A 12,057-nucleotide genomic window follows, 5' to 3' on the forward strand; every position below is an offset into this window, starting at 1 on the left:
ATGAGTGCAGTGTAGACATACCTATCCTGGGGTTTGAGCCAGAGGTTGATATTCTGGAAAGAGGTTCAGACCTACCAGGGGCCTCTTGATCTGTGAGCTATATCGCCATGAACACGTATCAGACTGTGACCTGCCATAGCCCAGAGCTGCACATCTCTCAGTGTGGCCAGAGAGAGCTGGAGCACACCCCTGCAGGGATGAGCAGAGGATCTTTGGGGTGAAGAGCCTGGTGGGTGGTGACTGCCTATGGGAAACCCTTGCCTGGCACAACCTGTGCCCCAGAGCTATGTAACTGAACCTCCTTCTCTGTCCTTTTCCCAGGGACTACTTTATCATCTGTCCCATGGTCAACATGGCTAGCCTCTGGGCAAAGAGAACCCGTGGAAACATCTTCATGTACCATGTCCCCGAAAGCTATGGTCATGGCAGGTAAGGTGACCATGTAGCTATAGCAAGTGTAGGCAGAGAAAGCTGTTTGGCAAGGGTTCCTGTCACCACCGAAATCCACAAAGAAGAGAAAGAGGGCAGGGCAAGGCACAAGCTGTCTCTCTGTGATGTGGGTCGGGCTTGACCATGTTCTGCCTTGTCTTGATTATCTGCAAATGAGGCAGTCGTAATGAGTATTTTACTCCGTGCTGTACAGAGAATATGAAGGTTTCCACCACGGAGCACATGGAGCTCTGACTTCAGTTACTTCTTGGTCACCCTGGGTGTAGACAGAGCCATTATCTTTGCTAGTGTCCTACCTGTTGGTGCCTCTAAGAACTAAGCACATAAGAAATGACTTTTCGTAGTAGGAAACATTTCTTTTTTATTTCGTTGTTTCTTTATTTGGTTTTATACTTTCTTACTCTTTAGCTCAGACTAGACTAGAACTCACTATATAACCCTGACTGGACTTGGATTCTCATCAATACTCCTGCTTCAGTCTAGGATAGAACCAGGCATCAGCTGCTAAGTTCATCTGAAATGTTTTTGTTTAGCACAATTTCTCCATCATCCTTACTTCCAAAAAAAGACCAAGCATCTGGTAATAAATGTCCCAGGTACAACAAAAGCAACAAAATAGGAGAAAGACATGAGAGGCACAGTAAACAAAAATACTGATGAGAAGAGGCAATCAGCTGCAGTAAAGATGCAAGAAGGAAAGATGAGGCCACAGATGGAGGACTGTACGACCCAGGTTAAACTTCTGCTCTCTGTCCATGTAGAAAGCCCATTCCAGCAGGAACTGAGGTGTCTACATTAAGTGGCATCTGAGTAGTAACTTCACATAACAGCCCTTGAGTAAGACCTTGAAAGTCAGGCACCCCAGTGTCAGCCTTAGTCTTTGGAGAATGGGATTCACAGACTTATGATCCCTCACCCAGTGAGACCAAAGCAGTAGTATGCCCAAACTGGTGGCTTGATTTTCATAGCACTCCATGGAAACACATGCAATGCTGAGGGCGTCTTGATCCAATCAGCCTGCTATAATAAAGCATAAAAAGCCCAGACGTATTGCTTACACTTGTGGAGGCTGAAGACCAGACTTAAGGCACCAGCATCCCAGGTGTCTGTTGAGAAGTGATCCCCCTGCCACATAGAAGGTACCTCTAAACAGGAAGGCAAATAAGCTTCCTGGGGCCTTGATCATTCTTTTCATACTAACCTTGGGAATCAGTCCCCTAAAAGCTCAACATTAAGACCAACACACTTGAGATTAGTCTTAAACTGTGAGTCTTGGGAGATTGCAGACACCTGTATCAGTGAGTCTGAGGTTCAAAGGGTTTAATATGTTCTCCCCTGTTCCCAAGATGAGCAGCTGGGCCACTGCAGAGCAATGCCTCTGTTTGCTCCTCTCAACCTAGAAATGATCTTCCATTAAACCATGTGGTATGTCTTCTTAGAGCTATTTATAGTTTTCCCCACACCCAGCCCTAGAGCCAAACAGTGGCCTGGGGTTGAGGGAAGGAGGCTAAGGAGGCTACTGCAGCCCTAATGGAAGCACATGGAAAGAATATTGATGGTACTAGGGAATGTGGGCACAGTAGATGGAGCCTGTGGTCCAGTGGTCTGTAGCCACTGTGGCCTGGAAGCCAGTCCCAGAACATGTTCCTAGAATCAGCCTTGGCTGTGCCTTGCTGTGCCAGACCCTGGATTCAGGCCACTCATGGATCTCTGATCAGTATTTACCTTCTTCTCATGAAGTAGAGAGAGGCCATTGATAGGTGTGGGCTCCCAAACCAAGGAGCCTTAAGAAGCTCATACCTTTGGTCCCAAACATTTGCATCAGCAGAGGGGAGGGGCACACAATGCAGAAACAAAGGGAAACACTAGCATGCATACAGTTCTAGCAGAGTCAAGAGGGCATGGACCCTGGGTTAATTTCAGACACCCCCTGGTGGGGGACAGTTGCGTGACCTTGGAGCAGCAGAAATACATTTTCCCTGTTTGGGAGGTCCGAGAGCTGACATGCAGATGGCAGTAAGGATGAAATCCTCTACGGGTTTGGAAAGGGTTTGCCAGGACTTTCTTGTTTCTGGTTGCCTTGGGAATGGCTTACCAGCAAGAGGCAGTCTTCTTCCTGTTCCCATCACGTAATAACCCATGTGTCCAACTTCTCCTGCTTACAATGACATCAGTCCTGCTTGCTCAGGGTGCACCCTAACCTCAGTTTAACTCAGTCTAATGAAAGATTGTCTACAAGCATGTCCCCATTCTGAAGTACTGAGGTGAGAGTTTCAATGTCTCTGTTGAAGGGGGACACTCTTTAGAGCACAGCCTCCCACAGATCATATTCTGTACCCAGAGGCTTCTGGTATCAAGAACCTGAACTAGATAGGCCCTCAGTGAAGGACTCAGCTGCAGCCAGTGGTACCCTCCCTATCCGAGGTTGGCCAGAGCTTCTATTTGACCTCTGTCTTCCCCTCTGAGGACTTGCAGACAGGTCCCTTATGATGATCATGGGAACTTCCATGGACAACCACATGCTGTGGAAGATTCTGAAGGGTCCTCGTGGCTCTCAGTATCTTAGCCTGAGATTGTGTTCAAGAGGGGACTTGATAGGTGCTCCAAAGACTGGTTAAAGCCAGAAGCCAAGCTACCGCTCATGACAGGAGGGAAACAAGTCTTCATTTCTGGTGTATAGACTCCCTGGAGCTGGTCTGTGGTTTAGAGTAAGCAAGTGATGAGCCTGGAGACAAGCTACCCTGAGCTCCATGAGACTTGGGTACCAGACCCCAGAGAGTCCAGCAGTAGGCAGGCTTTTTTTGACCCACCCACAGCCTGAGCTCTATAATCCTCAACCTGTCCCATCGTTTCCAGAAGAAAGACACTGAGACATCTCAGGCATGGTGGCTACATACCACAGAAGGTTTTAATGCCTGAGTGACATGTGGAGACTCCAACATCTATTCTAGTGAGAAACACGCCCTCGGCTCTTATCAGCTAATGAGCACAGGAACAGAGCCTCTCTCGGGGCTACTCAGTAACAGATCTCCGTGTAGACCAGGGCCTGGATAACTTCAGACCACGGGACCCCCACTGTTTTTGGGGCATCAGAACATGTTCTTGAAAACCTCCATGTTCGCCTGTCACAGAGACCACAGTGTGAAACCTTCAGTGAAGTAGCCACTGCAGCTACTGAGCAGATTGACAAAAGGACTATATTTCTGGCAAGTTTTCTTTCTTTTTTGTCTGCCCCAAAATTTCTCTCTCTTCCTCACCACTTCCTTCTTCCTCTCTCAACCCCTCCCCCTATCTTCGCCCCTCCCTCTTCCTTTCATTCCCCATTCCCTCCTCTCTGTCTCCCCTGTAGCTGTATCTTCTCTCCTCATTTTATTTCTGGCTCTGCTGTCTCTCTCTCTCTCTCTCTCTCTCTCTCTCTCTCTCTCTCTCTCTCTCTCTCTCTCTGTGTGTGTGTGTGTGTGTGTTACATACCCTGCCATCTGTCTCCTGGAAAGTGTATTCAGCAGACGCCTTGCCACATCCTTCCTTATAGAGCACTGCTCAGATGTCACAAAATGACTGTGGCACTCTCAGGTCCACCACATCATGGATACAATGTGCATCCAGCTGAGGCCAGGAGAGTTGTGATGCTAGGTCAGGAGCAGAGAATTTAAAACATGCACAGTGAGAAAAATGCCTCCAATCCAGAGTCAGAGGTCAGAAGACATCTCCTCGAGGCTTCATTTTACCAATACAGAATCAAAAGCCCAGGGAGGTGATCAGGTTTGTTCCTCTCACACAACAAGCAGCCTGGACCCTCACCCATCTCTGAGGTTTCCTCTGTTCTCTTTCAACTGCATACACTTCTGCCAAAACTAGTATGTGCAGGTCCATACTCTACTAAGTTCACACTAGCTGTACAGCCTTGGACAACTCACAGAGCCTCTCTGGGCCTCCTGGGAATACCTGTCCCACAGAGAGGCTGAGGTGACGGAGACAGGAGGGGTATGCATATACATATTGACAGACTGACAGACAGACAGACAGATACACACACACACACACACACACACACACACACACACACACACACACACACACAGCAGATTTTGGTTGTAGATTGAGGTAAATTCACCATGGCTTTCACACTCTCTTCCATTTTATTGTCTGTTTTACCTGAGCAAGCTCCCTTTCCTTAACGTTCCCACCTGTGAAGAAAATATTTTTTCCACTTTATCTCTGGAGTATGAGGACTAAAGACAATGCATGTTCAATACCCAGCACCCTGCTGACCTTTAATGTTTGCTAATTAGCATTAACTTATTTTAAGGAATAAATAAAATTCTGCTAGGAAAAAAAGTAAGTAGAAATGGCTTAAGAAGACAGCCACATTCCTCTTTAGACATTTCCCAGCTGTGGGAAACATCTGTAAATCTCAGCCTTGAGATGTTTTGAACACTACTGATCTGCATTCTAGACATTTCTGTGCATTCCAAGGGCCCTGCCCATTCCAGATCCAAATGCCATGCCTTCAGCTGGCTATCTTGGTGACTTTGTAAGAACTGAAAAACCGAAGAAAACATTACAGAGCTGTATTCTTGAACTGGTTCAATGAGTCCAGCCACATCCTGTGTGATCAAGATTATCTCTGAGGGTGGATGAAAGCCAGTCACTCCTGAGACTACCTGTCCCTCCCCATGGTGTTCTCCTGTCCACAATCCTCTTCAACACTGACGTGACAGATATTGATTTGCCTGGTACCAGGCAGACAACACAGAGCATGCCCACCAGCAGTGTGTGAGATCAGGTAATTAACTCAACAGCAGCAGCAGGAAGGAGCAGAGGAGAGGATCTGAAGGAGGGGGGGGGTAGTGCTATTGCAGGAGTGAAGAGTAAGTTCATCTGCACCCCAAAAATGATTGTCAGATGCTAGGGCCCTTGGGTGGGGAAGCCTATTTGTTAATGGAAAAGAAGGCTGGGAGCTGGGGACTACTGAAGTTGGGGAGACTGGATGGGTGGGTGAGGAAGACTGACAGCTCTTACCATTTTCATAGGTGTTTATCAAGAATATCCTCTAACTTGGTGGGTTTTTTTTTTCTTTAAAGACATGTCATCTAAAATGATCACTTATTCACACCTGAAAACGTGTCTCACATGATGGGACATGAAATAAAATTTTTATTGTCTGATATGGTGGTCAGTTAATCAGAGAGATCCAGAGTTGGTGAGCTTGTGAGACGCAGTCAGAGCAGCTCAGATGCTAGGCACAGGCTTTCACTTTGCACCTGTGACCTACGTTCACACTCTTCTTGCTCCATCTCAGAATTACAGGCCTAGGTAGGAAGATGCTGTTTTCAGGTCTCCTTCTGAAGTTGCTGCAAAACTGTAAACATAACATGTCTTCCAGCTTGATTTCTAGGCTGGGGCTGTTGAGAGTGAAATGTCTGCATGGTAGACAGTGAGTTAAATAACTCTCTACAGTAGCTCTTGGCAGATACCTACTAATCTGAAAGCAGACAGAGCACGTCCTGGAAAGTTCTGCTTTGTGCTGGTAACACTTTCTGGAAGGAGTCAGATGTCCAGTTTAATCCATCCAATCAGCTAAAAGCTGTGACTGTTCCACAGAACAACAGTGTACCATCAGCTCTGCTAGGCTCTGGGGAGATCAGAAACACTGCAGCACTATGGGTCATTTCTGAGACAGTTCTCTCCAGGGCACTGTATCTGTGAGAACTTGCCCTGGTGAATGGGTGGGGCTGGAGTATGTGAAGTAAACGGGAAGCTCAACTTTAATGGGCTGCACAGGAACGCATGTGGTCTGTGAGGGCCAGAATCTTTTCTTTCTCAAATCAGACTTGAAACATAGAGAGACTCTCACACTCTGGCATGAACTGAGTTCTTGACATGTGTCTCAGAAGGAAGCAAAGAGGCCACAGAAGCAACTCCCACTCCTCTGTTTCTTTGATTTCCTTCAGAGGACAGACTATATGGCTGGGTATGCTTAATGGGTATGAGGTCAACGTGCTTCCTCTCAGAGATGGAACGTCAGGATCCCTGTGGTCATAGACTCAGCTCTGAACCTGTCACATGGTTAGGGTGCCTTTCCCCCACATAGCCTTCTTACTCTATCATCAGAAGAAAAATGACTTGAGAAAACAAATTGTCAGAAATGTCATCACTATTTCCCCTTTACTTCTCTCCTGGCTGTATGAGAACCTAGGACAGCTGCCTCCAAGCTGAGGCCATTGTTCAGAGCTATTTGGGGACAGTCCCATTACTGCTTCCTGCTGATCTGTGAAGGTTGTGGCTCCTGTGTCTGAAGTCAGCAGTGGGCAGGCCTTCAGTATGACCACACCTTGACTCCCTGAAAGGATGAGTGGTAAAGTCAGAGGTCTCAAGTGAAAAAAAACAAAAAACCAAAAAAACAAAAAAAAAAAAAAAAAAAAAAAAAAAAAAACTGGTTTCTGTCCTCACTGGCAGCAGTGTGGTAGCTTTACCTAATGGCTTCTTTTCATGGCTCATGAGCATGGTAAAAGACTTCCTAGCTTGGACAGAGTCCAAGTTCCCCAGATTTTCATGCTTGATGTGCAATTCTGGGCTCAGCTCTCATCTTATTCTCAACTGGAGCCTGATGCACACCAGCAAGCATGTCATCTGTGATGCCTTAGATTTTTCTAGAATAGGAAAGTGACCCCTTTTGATTCTCAACAAGGCACATTTGCCATGAGGGTGTGAGGTCTGGAGGCATATTGCTTACTAGAGATTCACTTCAGTGACATGCATTTATTGAAAACCTACCAAGTGTCAGGTGATAGGGTGGACTACATGGACAAAAGTTAACCTTGAGGGTCTGGAAAGGTACAACTTACAGATAAAGGGCAGTGCACAAGCGAGACTTAAAGCATACCAATTTTTATGATGTTACTCATTGAAGAACAAACAAGCATCCGATAGAAATATAGGAATTGTGTCTGAAACAGGGTCAAAGGGTCATCCTGAAATATCTCCAGGTGATCATTTCTCAGCAGCAGATGAGCCTCAGCCACCACATGTGCCATAAAGCTGCCAATACCAATTGACCCCACTGATATAAGCCAAATGAGATGCCACACTAAACAGTAATCCTACACAGGGCATGAAGTACGAGGAATCCTTGATTTAGTTGGAGGACTGCTAGGGTTGGGCCCACAGTTATCACCTCTTGCCTCTCTCTCCCTGTTTCCTCAGCCTAGAATTGCTGGCAGATGTTCAGTATGCATTTGGACTGCCCTTTTACTCTGCCTACCAGGGCCAGTTCTCAACAGAAGAGCAGAGCCTATCCCTGAAAGTCATGCAGTATTTCTCCAACTTCATCAGATCCGGGTATGTGGCCCACTGGTCTCCTGAATCCTATCATGTCTTCCCTCCTATTCCCATCCCTGAATAAAAAGACCTCACATTTTTTAACGAGTCAACCCATCCTGGCCACAAAAGCTGTAATTCTCTGATACCTTTTTCTTGTCCTGGCCTCCCTGTTTCTAACCAAACAATGTATAGATAAATCATGAAGAAAGCTTCCTTGCTCAGACATACTGGTGGCATTAGGCCAAGGACTTTTAGCTTCTGTACTGTTGATACTAGGGATCAGCTAAGTTGTGTGTATGTGTGTATCCTGTAGGGTGATTGACAGTGGTCCTGGACTCTGTCCACTGGATACCAACAGTTTCTACTGTGCCATTTACTTTACAAACAAAAGTAAAGTGCCTGGCAAACATCTCATAGGAGGCAAGGCTTCTTTGAGGTACCAGTTCCAAATGGTTTTTCCTTGATTGCTTTCCATAATGGATAGTACATCAGGGAAGCAGAGGTATATGAGAGGATATTTTTTACCTCATAGAAGACAGGAAAGAGAGAGAAGGGTCAGGGGGTACAAACCACATAATCCTTCCTGAGACCATTCCCCACTGAACTATTTCTGCTGTGATGTTTCACTTCCTGAAGATCCAAAATATTTCATGAGAGTCTTGCTATCTGGGAACCAAGCATTCAGCACCTGAACTTGTGGGGAACATTTTAACATTCAAAACTAAATACCCAAACCTTTTCTAGTTATGAAATTTAAAAATGTCTCTGGCAGCCAGACATGACAGTATTACCTGTCATCCAGACCCACAGGCTGATGCAGGAGGGTTGGGATTTCAAGAATAGCCTAATCTGTATAAAAAGACCCTTCTCAAAAACTAAAATGCTTTTAGAAAACCTCCAAGCATTGCCCAGTGTCTCCAGGGGGACAGACCAAACCATTCCATGCCCCATGGTTGTACTGTTGTCAGATGTGGTTTGCCTCCTGGCATTCTGGAGTTCCCCTAGCTCCCACCTGCTCCCCAGCAACTTCTGACCCAGTCCTGTGGTGTGCCACTTCCCAGGTGTGCCACTTCCCAGCTGTGTCACTTCCCAGCTGTGCCACTTACCATGTGTGCCACTTCCCAGGTGTACCACTTCTGAGGTGTGCCACTTCTCAGGTGTGCCACTTCCCAGCTGTGCCACTTACCATGTGTGCCAGTTCCCAGGTGTACCACTTCCCAGGTGTGCCGCTTCCCAGGTGTGCCACTTCCACGCTCCTGGTAGATCCTCCACTTCCTTTACCTCTTTGCATTTGCTAGAACTCTTATAGTACCTCGGGGAAGAGAGAAACATCCTGGCACAGATCCAAGTTACTAACACCCTCCCATGGTAAAAGCAAATGTGCCTGAAAACAGAGCAAATACAGATTTATGAAGTTTGCTGAAGAGATTGATGGGAAAGAGACATTTCTTCGTATTAGTGTTTTAGAGAATGTTTTCCCAAGGGAGCAGCAACAATACCAGACATTCAGGCCATTCAGATGAGCTAAGGGCAGCTGTTCTGGAGAGTAGGAAATCTGATCCAAGGCAGGTGGTGAGGAAGTACTCTTGCTATGAGGGTGGGAGCTAGTGCTATGAAGGTATCTGGATACAGAGAGAACATGATGTCCTTAAGATGCCTCAGGAAAAGTGAGCTAACAATGGACATAATGAATTTACATCCTTCTTAGAAGTAAAGAAACTACCATCTTTCTAGCTGATGTCTGTACCTGGGTTCATGCAGCCTGAAGGAAGGCACTAACTTTTCCCTGGAGAGTTTCCACAGCAAGGTTGCTTTGGAGGGAAATGACAGTCTTTCCCCATAGGTAAAGAGTGAATAATGTTTCATATTCTCAACTATGCTCTGAGATTCTGAGGCCAAATGATTCTGTTGATGAAACAAACTGCCATGGAATCCTATGGCTTGAAGATAAATCAATTCTGATATCTCTGAGAGGCTATGATACCTCCTTCATGGGACCTTAGTATATGAATTACAAGGTACCTTTAACATATTTATTTTATCCAGAGCTTGAATAAGCAAGGGCCTTTTAGAAACTAAGAATTGCATCCAAATCAAAGGATACCAAAGTAAGAAGGGGTAGCACTAAGCATTCAGAAAGATAGGTCCTGAGTAGTACCAACAAGTCATAAGTTGGATATGGCCTGTTAGTGGTGATTGCAGAGAGCTTTTGTGGCCCAGTGCTGTGTAATACCCAACTAAACTCCCCACTGTAAGCTAGACTAATGAGTTGCCATCTGCAACTCAAAGGTGAATGATTTGCCCTTGAAGACCAGAGTATGAGTATGTCATACCAAGTGTTGAAAGGAAAGATGCATTTATTCTCTGTTCCCTAGAAATCCTAACTACCCACATGAGTTCTCAAGGAAAGCAGCTGAGTTTGCCACACCCTGGCCAGACTTTGTTCCTGGAGCTGAAGGAGAGATCTACAAGGAGCTCAGCACCCAGCTTCCCAATCGGCAAGGCCTCAAACGAGCTGACTGCTCCTTCTGGTCCAAGTACATCCAGACTCTGAAGAATGCAGGTAGTAGTGCCCTGGGGACAAGAATTTGGGAGTGGTGTTGGATTCGGTGCCTACTGATTAGCTGTGTGTTAACTTAGACGGCATATGGAGGCCACCAGGTTACTGGGTCCTAGAGGCACCACCTTTTTTCATGAGGTGTTCACAGTTCAATGCTCTTTTGCTGCCAAGAACCTACTCTTCTGATGTGGGGCAATGAGGTTGCAGAGTGAGCAAGAGTGAGACTCAAGAAAAGGACACTGGACAGGGACGGAAGGGGAAGTGAAGGTTGAGTAATGAATGGCAGCCAGCTTCTAGCCAATAACAGTGGTGCAAGAAGAGAAGAATCTCTACCCTTGTAGTTCTGCTGGTGCAGGGCTGTGTGGAAAATCACAGAGAATACAAAATGGTAAGGTACGAGATGGCATTCCCACCTCCTGCCTCTGAGTTTAAGGAGTAAAATGGACCACAGTGAGCCATGGAGACTGTAGAAACAATATGGTATCCTTAAGAAACTTCCAGGAGAATAAGAAAACAAATGGCACAACCCAGTGAATGCCCTCCCTCCTTCCTGACACAGGGGTGAATGCCTGTATCCAAGGGCCTAAAGGGATCCCAAAGGAGGGATGACTTGGGGAAGGGTCCAGAATGACAGTTTGGCAGGCAGAGAGGGAAAGACAACACATTAGAGAAGAGAATTTTGTCTAAAGTGTTTTGACTCTCAACTCTTGCTTGTAGAATCAAGACCAAGTGAGTCTCTTTCTATCCTCAAGTATGGCTGTACCTTAAGCATGTTCCTACAGCCTGGGAGTGAATCTGATATCTCTGGGTCATGTTAGGGAAAGAATCTAGGGCTGTTGTCTCTTAGCAAAGGACCAGTTCTAGACGAACCTGTCTTTCTGTTCTGTTTCAGATGGAGCCAAGGATGCACAGTTAGCCAAGAGTGAAGAGGAGGACTTGGAAGTGGGGCTTAGGTTAGAAGAAGACCTCTCAGGCTCACTGGAGCCTATCCCTAAGAGCTACAGTAAATGACCAACCCTGAGGCCTCCCACTCTTCCTGACAGTTCCATCCCAAACTGCCTGTCATGGTGATTTTACTATATACAAGAATCATTTGCTTTCAATAAAGTGTTTGCATACAACAAAATACTGGGTATTTTGTGCTATGACTTCAAACCATTCCTAGATGACACTATGCCAGGTACCAGAGTAAATCTTGATGTTTGGATCCCAGGTTACTGGGTTGTCATCAGCAGGAAAGCTGGTTTCCTATTCTTCTCAGAGAGAAAGATAGGCAAATAGAAAACAGTGCCATAGAAGATGAGGCTCTAAAAGGCACAAACCCCAAAAAACAGTCTCACCAAAAGAAAGGCAAGTTCCAGAAAGTAAATGGGAGAACAACTAGGTCTGGGGTAGCAGTGTAGCAAGAAAAAGAAAGTCTGAGACTATATGTGATGGTAGAGATGGTAGAGTTATGCTCTATTATCTATCATCCATCCATCCATCCATCCATCCATCATCCATCCATCCATCCATCCATCCATCATCCATCCATCCATCCATCCATCCATCCATCCATCCATCCATCTATCTATCCATCCATCATCCATCTATCCCTATCTCTGTTCGTTTCTCTATCTCTGTCTATCTCCCTGTCTTTATCTCTGTTTCTGTCTTTGTTTGTCTGTCTGTCTGTCTGTCTGTCTGTCTCTCTCTCTCTCTCTCTCTCTCTCTCTCTCTCTCTC

General features: G+C 46.0%; 1 protein-coding gene across 1 annotated transcript in view; it reads left to right on the forward strand.

Moving 5' to 3' along the window:
* The window catches only part of TG (thyroglobulin), a gene marked incomplete at both ends in the record, with an annotated part of 179,405 nt that extends 168,061 nt beyond the window's left edge, over positions 1–11,344 (forward strand). Inside the window, 4 exons of the mRNA XM_080939317.1 lie at positions 322–429; positions 7,657–7,791; positions 10,149–10,336; positions 11,226–11,344. Coding sequence (XP_080795443.1) covers positions 322–429; positions 7,657–7,791; positions 10,149–10,336; positions 11,226–11,344 — 550 coding nt within the window. The remainder of the gene's footprint in view (positions 1–321; positions 430–7,656; positions 7,792–10,148; positions 10,337–11,225) is intronic.
* Between the last annotated feature and the right edge of the window lie 713 nt (positions 11,345–12,057).

This window comes from Micromys minutus (genome assembly GCF_963924665.1).
Source record: "Micromys minutus genome assembly, chromosome: 27".
Lineage (NCBI taxonomy): Eukaryota > Metazoa > Chordata > Mammalia > Rodentia > Muridae > Micromys > Micromys minutus.